General features: G+C 36.8%; 2 protein-coding genes across 5 annotated transcripts in view; both read left to right on the top strand.

The window, feature by feature from the left end:
- Positions 1-3496, top strand: part of LOC101156675 (F-actin-uncapping protein LRRC16A) — a 69672-nt gene extending 66176 nt beyond the window's left edge. For all 4 annotated transcript variants that reach the window (XM_023964166.2, XM_023964164.2, XM_023964165.2 and 1 more), the window contains one exon: positions 1127-3496. In XM_023964166.2, the coding sequence (XP_023819934.1) occupies positions 1127-1281 (155 nt within the window). In that variant the 3' untranslated portion in view covers positions 1282-3496. The remainder of the gene's footprint in view (positions 1-1126) is intronic.
- A 362-nt stretch (positions 3497-3858) lies between these two features.
- Positions 3859-13793, top strand: LOC101157482 (secretagogin). Its single transcript, XM_004077676.4, has 11 exons — positions 3859-4037; positions 4292-4362; positions 5501-5593; positions 10173-10262; positions 10566-10622; positions 10793-10870; positions 11314-11369; positions 11537-11582; positions 11696-11755; positions 12495-12563; positions 13359-13793. The coding sequence occupies exons 1-11, from the start codon at positions 3968-3970 to the stop codon at positions 13479-13481; spliced, it is 813 nt and encodes a 270-aa protein (XP_004077724.1). The 5' UTR covers positions 3859-3967; the 3' UTR covers positions 13482-13793.
- The last annotated feature ends 6565 nt before the right edge of the window (positions 13794-20358 follow it).

Genomic DNA, 20358 nt, shown 5'->3' with positions numbered 1-20358 from the left:
TGTGAGGAAACATGCAGCTTTTAGAAGATTTGATGCAGTTTTAGAGTCCCACTCCAGTCGCGTTTCATCTTTTGTAAAACCATTCCCAGTAGTCTTTGATTTATAGTTATGGGGTATTTAGCTAAAATAAAATTTAAAAACTGTCGTTTTCTGTAGTTTCTGCAGGTTGGCAGTAGTTTGTTAGAAATTCACCTTTGAGTTATGGGTGGGACTGTTTCCACGCAGTAAGCCTGACCCCTTCCCATCAACCATCTGCTTACACATTCTTCTGCTAGCTTACAGCCCCTCACAACCCCAACCTAGCGTTGGGCGAGCAATATTGACGCAATCCAGCCAGGTGCCAGCTCGAATGAGGAAAGTAAAGACATTCATGGATCTAGTCATCTACATGTGGAACTGCTACAAGCTTTTTCCAATGGCATTTTTGCGTCTGCTGCTGATTCACCATGATTTGAATAGAGAAATACTCAGAAATGCAATTTTAATCTTATTTTGTTATATATGTCCTACATAGGAATGTGGCTCTGAAGCTGGTAGTTTAGTTTAGATAAGTCAGGACATTTTGATAAAAAGGAGGGTGAAAATGAATACGGCTACCAACTCTGTAAAATATTACAGTATGATATTAACAGGCTAGCAATAATAATAAATAACTCGATATACAATGGACAAGTAATTAAAATAAAACATTATGCATTTTTATTTTCACTGTAATGTTTCCTTGAAGTGAGGAGGCTATTTGATATACTCTGTATTTTGATTTTAAATTGCACTGTTTATTTAAGGTTGTTACCTTAAAAGGTATGTTATTACTAGAAAGACACGTTTGTATTCATTGATCATTTTATGTTAGTGTTGCAAAGGACGTTATGTTAATATATTGTGTTTTAAATTGTTCTAAAATAAAAGGTTACATAGGTTATTATTTGTCTTCTCCCTCCTTGTTTTCACACAGAAAAGTATTGATAGGAATACCGATAAGATATTGGATTAAGTAGTATCGATAAAATCTTAATGAAACCCATTCCTAGTCCTTCATCTTTAGAAGCAATCTACAAGAACATGTTAATTTTCATCAAACTGTTTGGTGTTTAACTCCTCTCCTTTCTTCCTCCAACACGATCAGATGCCGTTCAGCATCAGACGCTCAGCAACAGCTCTGAGGACTCCGGCTCCCTCAAGAACAAAGACAAATGTCCGAACGCAGACAAGGAAAAGGCAACGAGCAAGAAAGCATCCAGCTCTGGAGAAGAAGGAGACAAGGACTTTATTATAACATAAGTCTCTTTAAAAGAAAAGTACCTACTTTGTTTGTTGCAACAGTTTGGGTCTTTGAGTCCTGAGTTTGATGGATAATGCTCCCATTATCCATTGCATAATCATAACCAACACTGTGCTAAAAACTTACAAGAGCTTCCGCCTCACAGACCGCCTTTCCTCTTTATCCGCTTTGTTTCAACTCACTTCTCTTACTAATTGTTCAGGGTTTAAATCAAAGTCTGCAAACTATTTTACTCCTTAATATAAATCCGTGTTTGTAAACCACGAAAAACCAACAAAAACTGTGAACATCTGAGATCACTTTGTGTAGCCAACACTCTTTTTATTTTGTTACTTTAGCCCATTTCCCATGGACAAAACACATAAAGGGTAAAAAGCCAAGATGACTGTACTTGAACTTAAACCCTGGCAGACCAGAACCACGGTGGATTTCTTTAGTCGGTAGGTTCGTGTTGAATTCACAGCGTGCTGGTTTCAGCATGTGCTTTGCAGGTTCTTTCTCTACATCCATTATGCAACTTCTTTTTTTTAACAGGATTTGACCAGATTCAGAAAAACAGATCACTACCTGAACCATACATGACTTTGAGGGCACTCTATGCTGATAATCAACACGGCTTCAGCACTGTTAACACTGTTTTGTACATGTAGACACTGGAAAAACATTTGTATCCTTTTCATCCATGCAAAAGCATAGGTTTGTTTTACAAGTGCAATACAGAGCGAAATAGTAACTTCGTTGAAACTATTTTATTTAAGGCATTTTGTAAAATCAAGTCTTGGGTAGTTTATTTTTTTATGTGTTACAATAAGGTTTCTGATAAAATGTTACTGATTCTAATTGTCTTTTTCTTCAAAAGCCTGTGGATTTTCATGATGTTCTGGGTGTTCAGCAGAACTTTATCCAAAAGAAGGAGACTCTCTAATGAACTGGTCATTAGAACCAAAAAAAACTAGTTATAAAAGGCAGCACACTATACAACATCTTAACTTTAACTCACTTTGAGATTCACTTCACTCATAGTTGTTTTTGTCATTTTTGACCAGAATGAGGCATTTTTTAAGTCTCTTATTTACTATTTAATTTTTTCATTCATAATTTCCTTATTTTGTTTTCATGAGGAATGACGTATGTTTTGTTTTTCCTTCATTTTCCCCCGTGTTTTATTCATTCTCTGATGATAAGTCTCCCTTAATTTTGGTGGCCGTTTTTTTTTTAAATAGAGTGAAAGAGATCTACAGAAAATGTTTTGTTCAGATGAACCTTTGTTTTATGGTACCGGGGATCTCAGGCCAGTTTCTTCTATATTTTCGTCTCTTTTCTAAGAACAAAAAAAACAAAAACATTTTTTGTCTCGCAATTTACAAGCAGACTTTCTGAATCTACTGGGAATCAGTCATTTTCATGGAACTGTGTTTTCTGTCAGAGCTTCAAGGCTGAAATATGGTCTTTGTTGTGCTGTGCTCATGTCACGTTGTAGTCTTGGAGGTTCCAGGTCACACCCTTTAACTGTGATTTGTTTTTTCTGACGTCTTCAAAGGTTTAGCAGTATCACAAATTGGGCTAAAGTGTTTTTTTTTTTTGGTCTAAAGATATGTTTTCCATGATCAAATGTTTCAGAGATTTCTTTTTTTATCAAGTTTTCTTTCTTACTGCTGAAGCCACTGTTTGGTGTTTGTAGATTTCCTCTTTTCTAATCGTCAATTACAAATACCCTAGATTTTTTTTTTTGTATATAGTTTACACACCTCTCACTAAAAAAAGGCAAAATTCTGTGCTCTGCTGCTTCTTATTCTGCAGCCATTTTTTAAGTGTTTCCTTAACGTGAGGAAAATATCTAAATATCTAAGTTTTTCTTCAGTGGAATTGGAATAGGGCCAGTCTATGTGTCTGACGCTTTGTATGGATCACATCCTCTCATTCCTGTAAAACAAAACAAGCTTCATCTTCTTTGTTTCTGTCGATTTCCAGAGTGGAGAAACATGACGCCCTCTGCGTCTGTGTGAGTGCATGATGTCTCTGTCTGTGACTTCTACTGTATGTATATATGTGCTTGTACACATCTGGGCTCGTGCGTGTGCAGGTGTGAAATGAGCACATGTGATAGGCACATGGCCCCATCACACAGCAAATCCTATTTTGTTTTGGTACCAAGTACGCTTCCATGGGGATTTGCTTGTAATTTATTTGAAATAAAAAACGGAGAAAAGGGGAGTCTGATCTTTGCTTCTTTGTAAACATCTCTGAGTTATTTGGTGTGCTTACAAATATTGCCTTTTTTTTAGTATTTTGCTTGAATTCGATGCAAAACAGCTTCAACTGAAAAAAGTTCATTTTTAATCTGTTTTTTCCTTTATTTGGGCTGATGCTTCCTATTCATCCCAATTAATACTGCATTTATTAATTCTAATCATATTCATGTGATTTAAAAATGCACGCTCATTTGTTTCATCCTCCATGTGAAATCTGCCTTACAAGACATACTCGGCCACTAGATGGCACATTCAGTATACTGTAACATGCTTAGAGGGTTTTTTTTCCCTCCTTTCCTGTACACTCAGTGGTTTCTGCTTAGAAACGCAGCATATGCCAGTCAAGGGGGCTGCAGCTCAGCGTTTAGCCGCATAGACACAAACATTTTCCTTTTCATGTGGCAAAGTTGGGAGTTCCCTCTCTCCCGGTAAGATGAATAGTGCTTTTGACAACCTGGATGCAGCTGGTTTTCTGGAAATTTGGCAACACTTTGATGCAGATGGTGAGAACATTTTACTACATATTTTTTTAATATTCTCATCAATCATGCTAATGAACAATGTGATTTTTTTTTATTCCATGAAAAAACAATGTAACATACTTTTGAAAAGTAAGGCTTCTCTAGAGAAACTAAACTTAACCTTTCCGTTGCAGAAAAAAATTTGAATTAGGAATATTTAAACATTTTTTCACTTTAACTCAAAAAAATATTTTAATATCAGAATTTTGTAACTTGTGTTTTTCATTTATTTAAAGACAATGGCTACATTGAAGGTAAAGAACTTGATGAGTTTTTCCATCACATGATGCAAAGACTGGGTCCACAGGTAAGAGTGCATGAAATGACTCTTTCCCTAAAATTCCACGTGATACCCGTAGAAACGGTGCATGTCAGGTGACGGCTGAAACAAAAAACGCCACAGAACATTTTCAATGTTTTATCGTTCACTTTATTGTGAAAAAATCAGTTATTTTTTGCCATATACAAAAAATTTGGTGTGCGCTCTGTTTGGCCACAATTTTGATTTGCTCACAAAATTCAAAAAGTACAGCTGAAAGAAATTCAAGCCTAAAATAGTCAAAGTTTGTCAGTTGTGCCTCTGCGAGCTGCTGTGGAGATTTGGCTGCAGGATGGGTGGGGTTCCCCCATATGGATTTTTGGCAACCTAATAAAGGAGCTCTGGGTAATGTCAGAGGAAAAACACTCAATGTGGTTACAAATTAACCCGTGAAAAAAGCTTTTGAGAGTGTGCACTAATGGCTCATGGTGTTTACTGAACAAGTCCAAATGCGATAACTGGAAGAAGATTTCCCTAATGAGGTGGAAACATCTGCCGTAGGTTCTTCCTGTCTCCTTATTCATGGACTCTCATGACTCAAATGAATAGAACACAAAAACTACAAATCATTTTGCCTAATTTTTGTGTTTTTTTTCTATTTAATTTGCCAAAAAGTCTTCAGTTGCCCCACATGCTTCTATTTGTTCTGCCACGTTCCTACCTTCCAGGTGAATCAATACATGCCTTGCATTAAAACGCTGCCTATATGCAACAGGACGTGTGACAGACTGAGCGTTCCTAATTCACTGTAAGGTTTATTCTGAGGACAAATACAGAAGAGTGGCACCACACTATGTGCTCTGCACTGCATGAAGCTATGATTCAGACTTTAGCACCATGGATCAACAGGTTTCTATAGTGACAGTGTAATGAGAGGAGGTCAGAAAAAAGAAACTGGAAGGTTGGCTAATAAGAACAACTTCTCTAGATTTTTGTATTCATTTTGTGGATTCAAATAAGTAATCCCAAGAAAAGCACACTCCAAAAAACATGACATGAATAAATGTACCATATTAATTTATGGGTACAGGTTCAGCGCCTGTAACTTCAGCATTCTGTCCAAAGGATTTATGGATTTTTAGCGATTGATTATTTACTGACTTCCCTTCAATCTGGTCTCTTTAAGGAGGAAACCACAGAGGAGCGAGTTCGGGAATTGAAGGAGAGATTTATGTCTGCCTATGACGTCACTGCGGATGGAAGGCTGCAGATTCAGGAGGTACAGCTTTTATTACAGACCCCTGGCTTTGGCCCAGAGCTTTTTTGAAGGTTTTCACTAATTGATTGTGCCCTTTTGTTAGCCCCTTGATCCCTATTGATGCATCAAACCACTATGGCTCCAAAATCACTTTAATTTAGCATCTACTTGAAAGCAAAAACATAAGTGGATTTTTTTTTTATTGCTGGGCTTAAAGAAGGAAACGTTCCCACTAATTCATTTGAAATATTTAAAGGCTACAAGTTTCAGTTTCTTATTAGTTTTGTCCATTTCAAGTTTTGTGTTTTTCCTTCATTTCCAGAACTGTACCAACAGTGTGTGTGTGTGTGTTTGTGCACGGGATGTAAATGTGCACATTCTCTTTTTTCTGTTTTATTTTCTGTATTGAATCGTGCAGAAACGGAAATACATTTTGATGTATTTTAAACTCAGAAGCTTGATTTTATTGCAAATTACTATAAGAAATGTGATGGAAAGTCATAAAAACTTGAAGCCTGTTGAGAAGAGCAAATATGAAGCTTAGGCCATTAATAAAAATATAGAGCAAAAATGTTATCTAAGCATTGTATATGATGAAATATCAAATAAATTATTGATTTAATCTCACATACTGGTATTTGTTTAGAGTTTGGTCAAAGACCCTCTCCAATGAAAATAGTGTTTTTGGTGTTTTTAAACATGTTCTTGTATCATTTTTCTCATAACGGAGGACATAATTTTAAAAAAAGTAGGATTAAAATGTCTTTTTTTTATTCAAATTGTTGCGAACCAGGAGCAGATAAAAAGCCCTTCTGCACCCCATTCTGATGCATCCACTGGTAGACAATTGAATCGGTAAATTCAATAAGGGCCCAAGTCAAAGAAGTTTGTCTTTCCAGGAAATGATTTTAATTGGATAGCTTACAGGGAGGCTACACCAAATGATTAATACTTTACCCAGATTTGGCACCAGTTCATAGCTTACAAATGCTATAATATGAAGCACTTCACTTTTATAATTTCAGAGGACTAGCAAACTAAAGTCTCTGGACTTGGGCCCTTCTTGAATTAAACAGGGGCGCTGCCATATTGCATAACTAGTGCTGCCATCTATGGGATAAAGCAAAACCCATGCAATAGAGGCCCAAGTCCAGGAATTTTGCACTTGATGCATTTCAAATGTCAAGCGTAGTCAATACATTACAACGGACTTGGGACTTTTTTGCACATAATCAGATAGCTTTTCCCTTGAAGACCATAGAACAAATAATATCTTCATTTTGAAAAATTGTGGACTTGGGCCCCTTTTGAACTAACCGATTCAATTAAATCCATGTACGTCTTCGTTTTCCTCGGCTAAGCTGTCATTTGGCTCAAAACTGTACTACTGGATGGGTTCAATATCACTTGCCATTTTTATTGCCCCGGTACTGTTAGATAGGGGTTGGGAGGGGCTGTAAGATAGCAGGTGAGTGTGTAAACAAAGGAAGGGTGGGAAAAGAGGGAAGGCTTACTCTGCACCAACAGTCTCACCCACATTTCCTTTTGTTTTTTGTCATCTCACACCAATAACTCCCTTTGTCTGTTGTTCAGCTGCACTTATCTATTATTCACTTATCTCCTCACCATAACATTAAAACACCCTGGCTTTTTTAATAAGAAGAACGTTGTTTTCCGGGACTGCTGAGGGGGCATCCTAAGTCATCCTTTTGCACACCAAAAAACAGCACTGAACGATAAAAATATACGTTCTAAATGTTTAAAGAAATCCATCACTATATATCTATTTTTAACTGTGCAAAAAAAAGTTTGAATCTCCTTTTGGATTGTTGAAATTATTGGACGCAAAGGTTACTCAGAGTTGGTCACCATTATGCAAACGAATGCTTTTATAGTCTGTTCTCCAGAATAGCTTAAAGCATTTCAGACAGTTTACTCAGACACTCTTCTAAATGTTGTGATGCACCTCCTGGCAGAGGAAGCAGTCCCAATACTGCATCATAGAAATGAAGTAAATCATTTTACTTCACAGAAGGAAACTTTTACTCCCTCATTAAGCCACTCCCATGATGTATAACACCCACAGACCAAAAGCCTTGGCCAGTTTTATCAAAGCTGGAAAAAAATCAATACACGTCTTGTGTAAGTGGCCTGCTGTTACAGGCAGCCATTTACCACAGTTCATGCAGGAACAGGGAGTTCAAGGCTCTTATGGCTTCTGCCTTTTTTTTCCTAATACCATAATTTTAAGGATTGGGCTGCACATGTTCTTTACTTATTCCTCAGAACAGCCACTGATTAGAAATTCTTGAGGCTTTTGACACTAATATCTGTGGTGATTTTGCTCCTCAATGTAATTTATTAAACTTTCTCCCTTCACTTCTCACTTATATGCTGACTATACTATCGTACTATTATAGCTCCTGCAGCAAATGTGAAGTATTGCACTTATCCCTAAACTTGACTTATTTTTCTTCATTTAAAAGAAGTCAATATTAGATCAACAAATATACAAAATGTGTTATCTTACGTAAATGAGTGAAATGTCTGCGCTACAGCTTCAAGTATAAACAATTGCAGAGATAGCAGGAAGCAAACGCTGCTTTATACCCCATAAAAGGGTTTCAAACTAGTTTAATCTCTGCAAGAAAATCCCAGTTTGTATAAAAATCTTTCTGGATTTTGCTACTAGAAACCGTCATTGTACATCATTGTATAGTGCCATTGTAGATTACCACGTCATAATTATAATACCATATAATAATATTATACTCACAGGCAATGTTGTTTATACCTGCAAAAAGAGAAGTTACACACAACTGCAAATTATTAGAGTTTTTGTTCTTGACTTGTGAGAATGTGTTTAATGTTATCATCTTCTTTTAATTTTAATTGTTGTTTTAAAAGTAAAGCTGCCACATGAATCCAGACTTCAAAAATGAGTTAGTTGGTCTCAAATCTTAGAATTTGTCAAAGCGTCTTCATGTCTTTTACTGCATGTAGTGAGAGTACAGTAGATGGAGCCAAAAACACGCTGGCTTATACTGTGTGAATCACCAAAAATAATAAAAAAAATAATAGAGAAAGAAACCATATGGGAATGTAATGTCAAAACTATGACAACTTTCAGATTTTTGCAGAACATTCAAAATTTGGGTTGGATGACAATGTTGAATTCTTGAAAAAGTTTCAGTGATGAGGTTTTTAGCACAATCTGCAAATGCAGCAACAATGCAAACGAACAGCCTTCTGTGATCTTATTTAGACATCAGAATATGAGCTCACTGCTGTCAGAAAGCTGTCATCTACGTTTCTTAGTCTAACACTCTTAGTAGCATAATGTGCTATTATGTGATATAAAACACACAAACAAGATTTTACAGTAAATGTAAAATGTCTCTCCTTTCGCTTTAAGCTTAGAGTATTTGCTTGTTATTTCTGACACAGATATTATCAAAGGAAGTCAGTAATGTTATCAGTAGCCACAACATCCGGTGTTGCTGCAACTTTAAATGCGACTCCCCTCTATGAGCAGTTTCACAGCTCTTTTGGGCGAAGCTTCAAGCCCTCTTTCAACATTTATTAACATTCAAAACTGAAGTTCCTCCATTATTGAAAAGTAAGTGGCTTTTGGTGTGTGTGTTTTATTAGTTCTAATGGCTGTTTTTGTGTAGGTCAAATTCGCTTTGACTGTTTTAACATTATGAAATTATCTTGGTGGGTTTATAATTTATTTAAATTATTTTTTTCCTGCAATACACATCTGATGTAAACAAATAGTTATTAAATAACGTTTTTTTATGAATTATAAGGAAAAAATGAAAGCCTTCACAAGCATCACTGAGCCTTGTTTGCGACACTGAACTACACTGGTCTCCCATTTTACCATCTGCATTACTGCAGCCATTTCCAAAGAAAGACCATTGGGATCAATTTAATCAGTTAATGGAAAGCTGACATTGCTCTAAACGAACAGACATGAGCAGAGTGAACTGGAGAGAAGCCAGAATGAGTGGCTGCTTCTGCATGGCCGCTTCCTCTGTGGATCCTTTTGCGGTACATTTCAAAGCAGAAAGCGTTTGTTTCATGTGTGCAGGTTTTGAATTCTTGTTGTAAAACCTGCAATAGACTTTAGTACTATCCATCAGGACCACAGGAGTTCAAAAATACATCAGTTAAATGGAAATGCATGCTCCCTTTCTGAATAAAACCACCAAATGTTGAATACATTTTTCTTAAGAGTCATTTTCTAATGAAACCAATCAAGATTACAAGCTAGTTTGAAATTGCATAAGAGCGTGTCCAAAGGCTATTAGCAGCACAAAAGCAACAAGGTCTCAGACTATTGTGTTTATCTTTGCCACCATGGGGTTTCTGTCATCACAATGCATTTATGCTGAAGAACCAGCAGCTCAGAGAGCTCCAGCTCCCCTCCACTGAAAGTCAGCTGTTCTGACACATTTCTATTGCATTTCAGAGGACAACGGGTGATTACACAGTTTGCAGCAGCTGCTTCAAATCAGCGGCTACCAGCTGCTTTCTCCTCCTCAGAGCAAATCCGTTTTTTCCTCACACCTCTGCTCTTTTACCTGTTTTCCAGCTGGCAAGCATGATTCTGCCCGAGGAGGAGAACTTCCTGCTAATTTTCCACAGAGAGGCCCCCTTGGACAACAGTGTGGATTTCATGAAGGTAGGGTTATAGGTAAACACCATTAGGAGGTGTAACTTCAAATCTGTCATTTTTTTGTTCTGGAAGGACACAAATAAATACCATGTGACTTTTAAGTGTATTGCAACATATAGATTTCATCAAGCTCATCAAGGGTCAGCTATGTATTGTGACTTGAAGCTGTGCCTCATTGTTTCTTCTTCTACATTTAGATTATGCAATAACTGGAAGGAGTCGGATCATTTTTTTTTTGCTCTTTTTACTGAGTTTTCTAAGATTTTCTGTTTATCATGCAAGGGTTTGCTAATCTTCCATTTTCTCTAGATCTGGAGGAAGTATGACGCTGACTGCAGCGGCTACATTTCAGCTCAGGAGCTTAAGGTGGGTAAGACTCGTCTCAAATCACCAAAACTATCTTGTGTTGAAAAAGTTAAAATATCTCAAAATTATAGTCTTCGGTCATTTATTAAAGTCGTTGCAGATTTCTAACATTTCTTGCGGTTACTAGTACCTTTCCTGGCTGTCTCTACATTGCAAAACTTTTACTGCAGGCGTTCCTGAAGGACTTGTTTGAGCAGCACCACAGAGAGGTGTCATCGGACAAGCTGGAGGAGTACACCGATGCCATGGTGGGGTTTACACACACATGCTCTGTAATGCCAGCTTTCTGCACCGCTTGCTGCAAAATCATTCAGTTCAACTAGAAATCAATTTGAGTGAACGTCTTAGTTTGGGATTTCAAAATAAATTGGCAACAGTTGAAAGTTTGTTAGTTTCAACTTAGAAATAGAATAAAATTCAAAATATTCTATTAGTAACTGGTTACTCTACCACTACAGTTTAAAGGTTTTTAAAGAGATGTAAAGGTTATGATCAAGATTATTTAGATCTAATTTCTTAATCTTTTTCATCCTTCTCTGTTTGTCTCATTAGACTTTTATCGAGAAACTAATTGATCAGACAAACCATGTTTGGCTTTTATAATTTATTTTTTTTTTTTAAACAAATATGGATAAATTTAAATGCAATGACATTAAAATCCAAAACCTGAAGTATCTGCGTCCGCCTACAGATGAAGATTTTTGACAAAAACAAGGATGGTCGTCTGGATCTTAATGATTTGGCCAGGTAATTTAATTTTTTTGCCCTTCAAAATTATTTTAAATCTGTTTATCCTTGTTTTTGTTGGGGTTTTTGTTTTTATTCCCCCTCCTTATTTTTAAAATCTATTTATTTATGTATTTATTTTCGGGGGTGTCTTTTTACTGGCTTTTAAACATCCCTTTATCACAAAGGGTCTTGGCCCTCGAGGACAATTTCCTGCTTCAGTTCCATATGGATGTAAGTAATGCCACTTGTGTCTCTGCTTCACTGATTAAACATGTGATAGACGATCATGTTTTGTTTTTTCCCTTAGCTGCCTTTAAACTAATTTCCCTCTCTTGTTTCCTAAGGCCAGCAGTAAAGAAGAGAGAAAGAGAGACTTTGAGAAGATCTTTGACCACTATGATGTGGTAAGGTCAGAACTACATTTGCAGAAATTCCTCAAATCAATTTAAGTTCAAAGTTCAAATCCTAACCAAGTATGTCAAATTATTTTTTTTTTATATGGAGAAATCGCATGTAGTGACAACATTCCGCATTGAACACATTCAGAATACCATTATTCCTATAGATGATTTACAACGTTGTTCAATAAAATAAAGTATTTAAAAGATGAGTGTCCTTTCCATCTTCTGCCCACAACGTTGGAATCTCTTAACACTTCTTTTCTACAGAAGAAAATGGTTATAAAATGTACAAAGAGTGTAATGTGACGCCAGCTTTTGTAAAGACCTGTTCCTTATTGAAGTTCAGCCAGCTGTTGATGTTTTAATGTTTTATCCACTACAATCAACTTCATCTATAGTGTCTTTTTTTCTGGAACTGCTGGTGAAGGATTCCCCAAGAACTGCTTTTTCCTCAATGTTTTTCCTGATGTTGGATAAATTGTTGGCCTGTGTTTTGGTTTCCAAATCTTTTGTGCTTCCACCTAGTTTAAAAATCTTCTACTCTACAACAACTCGGTGTTCTGCTTTTATGCTGAAGCTATGTACCTGGTTTAAATTTAAAGAGTTTAAAAAATTAAAGGCTTTATTTTATGAACCAGGAGGAGGAAACTGGGTTGTTTGGGAAAACTTCTAGTCAAAGTGAAATCGTAGAAACTTTATTTGTTTTATTTCGATATATTCTTTTTGTTTATTCATGATACAGAGTAAGACTGGAGCTCTGGAAGGTCCGGAGGTGGATGGCTTCGTTAAAGACATGATGGAGCTGGTCAGGGTGAGATTTTCTGCTGCCCTGTTGGAAAAACCTCAAATAATTGTATCTAGATTTCTGTCATTTGCTTGTTAATCTTATTAAACATAAGAAAAATCTTGTTCAGTGGGATTTATCTTTTCTCTTAACAAAATTAAAATAAAACCCATCGTTGAAGGTTGGACACTGCTCACAAAAATAGTTTGAGTGATTCCATCACATTTGCCATTTTGTTAAATCTAAAACGATGCCCCCCCCCCCCCCCCAACTCTAATAGCTAAAATGGCAACAACTTTAGTAATATATTTGTAGAAGGAAAAATATTGTCATAAATAAGCTTTTTATTGTTTTAGTTGGAAAAAGTTGAAAATATGTGAACGGTGATCTAAAAAAAAAATAAACTAAATGTCACGATCATGTGGTCAAAGAATGAAACCAATTTTATTCCAAGAATAAAAGACGTGCTTGGTGCCCTTTCAGCTCTGCTGGGTCAAGTTGAACCATGCAGTTAGAGTTTCACTATAATTTAAAATGCTGCCCTGTTTTTCTTGTTTTCAATTTCTTAGACACAAAACCACTTTTGATTTTGGACAGAGATAATCCCAAAATTGCATAACTTTAGCTTTTTTGTGTGAATAAGTTGTCAAAGATTAATTGACATTTAAAGTGTGAATTTGCAAAAACACAGTCAAAAACAGACAAGCATTCACAGCTTTGACCAAAAGTTAACAAACGCTTTAATTCTTTTCTAAAATGAAATCATTTGGGCCGAGCAGAAAAACTAAACTCCTTCTTCAAATCTTCTTTTCTCCTCTGCAGCCCAGCCTCTCAGGTCCTGAACTGGACAAGCTGCGCGCTGTTCTGTTGCATCACTGTGACGTCAACAACGATGGAAAAATCCAGAAAAACGAGCTGGCTCTGTGTTTGGGAGTCAAGTCATAGCCACAGTCGAACTCCCTGCTATTGTGAAACGACATTCTGCGCATGTGAAGTGGTTTATGGTGAAGTGCTGTGATTACCTACGGGTTTGTCTGACTGCTGAGTCTATTTGGTATGTGAGGATGACACCATAAAAATCCTCTTAATTAGGCTGCGAGTCGTTTTTGAACGCTGTTTAGCAACAAAGTTTGCTTTAAGCATGTTGGCTAAAACTGACATTTAAATGTGTCTGCCTGAAAAGCTTTAATGGGATGTTAAATTGTGCTCCAGTAAAACTGATTGTTTTGAATTTAATAAAGGAAGAAACTGCTGAAACTGATTCTTGTCATTGATTGATCTTATAGACATGAGCTGAGGCTCAAAATGCTTCTCTTGTTTAAAAAATAGAAACATTCTGCTTGTTGATCGGATGTCTTGAAGAGGGATCATTTAAAAAACAACTTTTGGGCAGTATTCTAGATGGATCAACTTAAAAGAACCAACGGTACCTTTCAGGTGACGTTTTTAGAGATCTTGACATTGTTACCTTTTGATTTCGAAGAGTTTTGGTGTTAAATCTCAGCCATGCAGGAGTTAAAGACTACACTGTAAACCCGAACAAGTTACCAGAACTTAAAAAAATTAAGGCAATCATTTGCCACAATTTTTTTGAGTTGATTAACTAAAAAGTCTGAGTTTTCCATAACATAAAAGATTTAATTGTGTGCTACTTGTATTTCTTCATAACAGTTAAATTAAAAGTGTCAATTTGTGCAAGTCAAATATTGGCATTAAATATAACCTACATTTACACATTAAGACAACTTAACTGTCATCAGTTACAATGACTCGCAGTTTTGAGTTTTAAAGCCACAGGAATAAGTTTGCATAACTTAAAAAAATAGGGAAAAACAACAATTTTATCTTAACAGAACTCGATATTTATTAGTTACCTTCTTGTACAGGGATAATCAATTTGTTTGAGTCAGTAAACTCAAAACCATGCTTTTCAAAACTTATTTTCTTTAGGCAAATGATTGGCTAAAAAAATAGAGTAATGGTAACTTAAAACACTCTAAAAAGAAAAAAAGTTGATCCAACTTAATTGAATTACTTCAGTTGGTAACACCTAATTGAATTGAGTTCATGCAACTCAGTTTTTTATGGCAATTTAACTCAAATTGATAAGTTGGTCTAATTGAAAAAACATGTTATAAATTTTGCTTCAACAATTTACATTGGCACATTTTTCTAAAGTTTCAACTACTGGACCTTGAACTATTCACATCAAAGACATGAATGACCCAGCAATGTCTCATAGTTCAAGACAGGAGCTCAGGTGTTGCAAACTCTGCCTTTAATAATGGGACATACCATGTTTTTAGCTCTACGGGGTTGGTCATCATCGTCTACAGAACTCTAACTTATGGTGCAGAAAGAAATAAAAATAACAGTTTAATTTACTAGTTCAAACAGAGTAAAACAGCTACACAACAAAAACCATGGACAAAAACGCACACTTAAACCCCAATCTGCCCAGTTTGGCAAAGAGAATGGCATCCCATAATTCCTTGCGCTGCCTTACGTTATATCATGGTGCATTTACACAAAAGTTACACCAACTTAATTCAATTAAGTTGATTGAAAGTGAAATAACTACATCAGACAACTATGTGTCATTTTTAAGTTGAATGAACCCAAAACAATGATTTATTTTCACCAAACCAAATAATTAAGATAGAACAATGGAAAAAAGTTAATCTTTCCAACTACAGCCCAAAACCTCTTTTTAGATTGTACAGCAAAATGTTGTAAACACCTGCCTAACAATATTAATGACTCACTCCTTTCTGTGCAATGCCTAAATAAAACTAATGAAAGTACTTTTCATACGTAAGTTTTACTCTTACAAGAATTATTTTATTAAACAATATCTTTTGTTGTACAAAGGAGCCTTCGCGTCTGCCTACTTCTTCTATTTATTTGAACATGTAAACAGCCAAACAGCATGGATCTCACTTCTGCTTCCAGCCCTCTCACTCATGGTTTTCACACCAAGATTTCCCACTTCCCATGAGTCTTAGGGGCTGAAGGCGGGGCTGGAGGTTGCTACAATATTTAGAAAAATAAAAATAAAAATTTGAGAGCATGCGGGACAAGGAATTGTTTAATCCACCTGAAACAAGAGAGATAAGAAATCCAGGATGCAATACTTAAATCTACATATTACACTTTAATTATGTTTTAAGTTTAATTTACTTAATTTAAACATATTTTATTTTAAATTAAAAATTATTAGTTACATATACTCAAAACAGGGGATGTGTTAAACAAACTTTATATGATTGAGTTAGAAGAGCTTTTTTGACAACTTTGAGTATTAGCTACTCATTATATTTAATTACTTTGAACGTTCGGGTTTACAGTTTGCAATACTTAAATCTATATATTACACTTGAATTATGTTTTTAGGTTTAATTTACTTAATTTAAACATATTTTATTTTAAATTAAAAACTATTAGTTACATTTACTCAAAACAGGGGATGTGTTGAACAAACTTCATATGATTGAGTTAGAAGAGTTTTTTTTTAATTTTGAGTATTAGCTACTCATTATATTTAATTACTCTGAACGTTCGGGTTTACAGTGTACGGACTGTTTTCACATGACGTCAGAAAAAAAGGGCGGCATCTCCGCCACTGAATCTGTACTTCTGGTTTACGGGTATAGAACTGACAAATGCTCTTTAACACCATTCTACATGAATAATGGAAGGTAATCTTACCATCAGAATAGACATTTTTTACAATATTTATGAATGTTCAATCTAACTATATTCAAAAAACAAATTTAGGTAATCCTGCCATCAAAATACTGGACAGCTGCTTCTCCAAATTCATTGGACTTGGACGATATTAAAGGAGTTGTGGATTCTTTCTTGTCATGGTGTCATAGAAATCCAACCAGAATTATTCATTTCTCCTATATGCACTTCCATGAATTAAATCGGGCGCCATCCATACGTCACTACCAAATCCGAAGAAGATAGACGCCAAGTAGCGTCTACACTGCCGCGGAGAAATAATGACGGACATTCTAAAATATCCCCGAACCAAGCACCAGTTGGAGCTACTGGTGCTTGAAATATTCATGTTTTCTTTTTATTATTCTGACTAGCGCGTAAATACTTGCTCTCTTCTTCTGAGTGAAAAGCGACTTTAAGAAGCGTAAAGTTGCGCAGCGCCACCTTGTGTACAGGAGTATTTCTGTTTACATTAAGCGCCATCTAATGTCAGGGAATGAAATTGCATGTTCGCTCGGCTCAACGTCAGCGAAAATCGCCTGGGTGTGAACACAAAAAATGTGGCGAAAAACGCTGGCGAATATTCGTCCCGATGTGTACGGGCCTTAACAGATGGATTACAGCAGTGCTTCTCAAATAGTGGGACGCGCCCCCCAGGGGGACCACGATGCATTGCCGGGGGGGGGGGGGACGTGCAGTAGTAGGGGTTTAAGGAAGGCACAGGTGCGCACATGTAACCCTTGTGCTATCCTAGGCACTTTAAGAACAACAAGCTGGCACAAGCATTTTACCAGAGAGAAGCCGGTGCAAATATCTGTTAAAAGAAGCTATGAATGGAAAGCCCTTTGGTCATTACAATAAACCTTTTGTTGGAAACATAAAAGCTTTACTCTTCCTCAGAAGACCTAATTGGCCTTGAAATGACCACCAAAGCTGTTTGCTTTCATATCTCTGTGTGCTCATTGAAAATAAAATACGGTACTTGAAAAGTTTCACTGTAGACTCAGCTGTGTGTGTGTGTTTGTATGTGTGTCAAGTTAAGCACTTACAGTTGTTTGTATGTGAACGAGCAGCTGCTGCAAAACAAACACTTCCTGGGATGATGACAGCCTGGCTTTTGACACAGAGACTGTTTGACATGTCCTGCAGAGTTTAACTGTCGCTGTTGTTTCCTGCACAGCTTCCACTGCAATGACGAGACATCAGATGGCGTTTTTGTCTTTATGTCAGCTTATTCGCATTTTCTCAAATATCACTCGATTACGTAAAAATTAGCTGCTGTTTTTCTATAGAAGTTCTTAGATGAAAACTTGTCGTAAATGTTTTTATTTCTAGTCTTTACGTTTGTTTCCATTTAAAGTAGGGATCACATTTGACTCAAAATGAAGCAGCTTTAGACAGTCCTCTCTCTAATCGCTTAAAGAGGTTATCAGCCAATTAAGAAAGACTTAATCCTGAGTAACGGCCCACTTGGATCCATTTAGTGATGTTCAAATGTGTCACACTAAGGATTTCACTCACAGTCAACTTACTGCCGGTTCAGTCTTTTGCTCAGTGCCATGTAACTGGAAACACAAGTGATGCAGAAACAGACTATATCTGTTCTACTACGTACATTTATGATGAACCACCTTCAGCTATGCTGCTGACCTATTGTCCTTTCTGTCACTGTGAGAGTAAACTCCTGATTGTTTACTGCTGTTGATGACACACAATATCTTTGTCTGTTTCTGCGGTCTGACAAGTCAAACAGTTAAACTACTCTTATGGTTTTGCAATGGGGTGATGCTGTATGATGAACAGGATATCAACTACCAGTAATAATCCGGTAAAAACAATCACAAAGAACTAAAAATTACCCCTTCTCCTCTGCTTAAAAGGCAAATCTCAGATGTCCTGAACAGAAAATAATGCCAGATGGGGGGAACGGAGCTGAAGAAAAGGCCAGAAGAAAAATAAAAAATAAAAACATTTCAGGTGATCTTGGCTGTGTGGTGCAGAAGTGACTGGAGTAGAAACACATTCTCCTCCAAACCGGCAAACAAAGAAGGTATGTCTCTTTAACTAATGGGAGGCAGAAGTTGGGCATCCAGATTACATGGGTAAAACAGGCAAACTAAAGGAGAGCCTTCCAAGCGAACTTCATCAGAGTAGGAATACACATAGGTGTAGTGTAGCATGATGTGAGCTCCCACTGCAAAAAAAAAAGGATTTCCTGTTGGTTAGAGGGTGGCCAAATCCTTCAGTCTCAGAGAAACAGAGACTCGTGGATGTGAAATTTAATAAATAATCAAAATCGATCCAACCTAAAAAAGAAAAAAGAATAATAATAAAGTCAAGTGAAGAGGATCTGACTGAGACAAAGTGAAGCCAAACTTAGTAAACTAAATTGGAATTGTACAGAAGAAATCAGCTGTTTTAGAAAAGCAGTCAGGTAAGAACAGGTGAGGATTAGGAAAAAAAATAGTAAATATAAACGGAACTCCATATATGAATCAGAAACCAAAAGAACAAAAAACTAGAAAGCAAAATTTAAAAGGGACAAATTCTGATGTTCATTAGCTTCCAGATCCACATGGTAGCAAAGAGAGGATTAAATTGAGAGTTAAAGATTTCAAACTTTAGCACCACAATTATTACGTCCTCCAAATCCTCAACGTGTCTGTTAGACCCAATTCCCACTAGACTTTTTAAAGAAACTTTTCCCCTAATTAATGATCCCATATTAACAATGATAAATGCCTCTCTGGAAACGGGTTACGTGCCGCAGTCTTTTAAATATGCAGTTGTTAAACCTCTTCTGAAAAAGCCCAGTTTGGATCCTAGCATCTTGGCCAACTATAGACCGATATCAAACCTGCCCTTTATTTCTAAAATCCTAGAAAGAGTTGTAGTTAAGCAGCTTTACTGCCACCTACAGGACAACAGCCACTTTGAAGACTTTCAGTCAGGGTTTAGACCCCACCACAGTACGGAAACTGCACTAGTTAGAGTCTCTAATGACTTGTTATTGGCCTCAGAAAAGGGACTACTTTCTATTCTGGTCCTGTTGGACCTCAGTGCTGCCTTTGACACTATCGACCACGGTATTTTACTCCATAGATTAGAGCAGGACATAGGGATCAGAGGATCTGCTCTCCAGTGGTTTAAATCCTATCTGTCTGATAGGTATCAGTTCGTTAATGTAAATGGCCATTCCTCTCAGTGCACTCGAGTCAACTATGGAGTCCCACAGGGCTCAGTCTTGGGACCGATCCTGTTTACGCTTTATATGTTACCCCTAGGAAACATAATCAGGAAACACAGCATTAATTTTCATTGTTATGCCGACGATACGCAGTTGTATTTATCCATGAAGCCTGACCAGAAAGACCAGATAGAGAAACTGAACGCCTGCATCAGTGACATCAAGACCTGGATGACAATTAATTACCTCCTCTTGAACCCAGAAAAAACTGAGGTCATTATACTTGGTCCTAAAAACCTCAGAGATGCTCTGTCTGCTCAGATAGTCTCCCTGGATGGTATAAGTATAGCCCCCAATTCCACAGTTAGAAACCTTGGGGTTTTATTTGACCAGGATTTATCATTTAAGGCTCACATATCTCAGGCGTGCAGAACTGCCTTTTTTCACCTGCGGAATATTGCTAAGATCAGAAATATACTTTCTAAGAGTGATGCTGAAAAACTCATCCATGCATTTGTTACGTCGAGGCTGGATTACTGTAACTCCTTGTTAGCAGCGTGTCCTAAGAGTTCCTTAAGAAGTCTCCAGCTTGTTCAGAACGCAGCTGCTAGATTGTTAGCTGGAACCAGCAGAAGAGATCACATCACTCCTGTGTTAGTTTCGCTCCATTGGCTCCCAGTTGATTCTAGAATTAAGTTCAAGATCCTCCTGTTAACCTATAAGGCCTTACATGGAATGGCCCAGTCCTATATTAAGGACCTCATAGTCCCTTACCAACCAATCAGAACACTTCGCTCGCAAAATGCAGGACTGCTTGTGGTTCCTAGAATTAGTAAAAGTACGGTTGGAGGTAGAGCGTTTAGCCACCAAGCCCCTGTCTTATGGAATAAACTCCCAGCTCATATAAGA

The sequence above is a fragment of the Oryzias latipes genome, chromosome 16, assembly GCF_053564925.1.
Source record: "Oryzias latipes strain Hd-rR chromosome 16, Olatipes_Hd-rR_3.1".
NCBI lineage: Eukaryota > Metazoa > Chordata > Actinopteri > Beloniformes > Adrianichthyidae > Oryzias > Oryzias latipes.
This window is presented reverse-complemented; position numbering and strand designations above follow the sequence as displayed.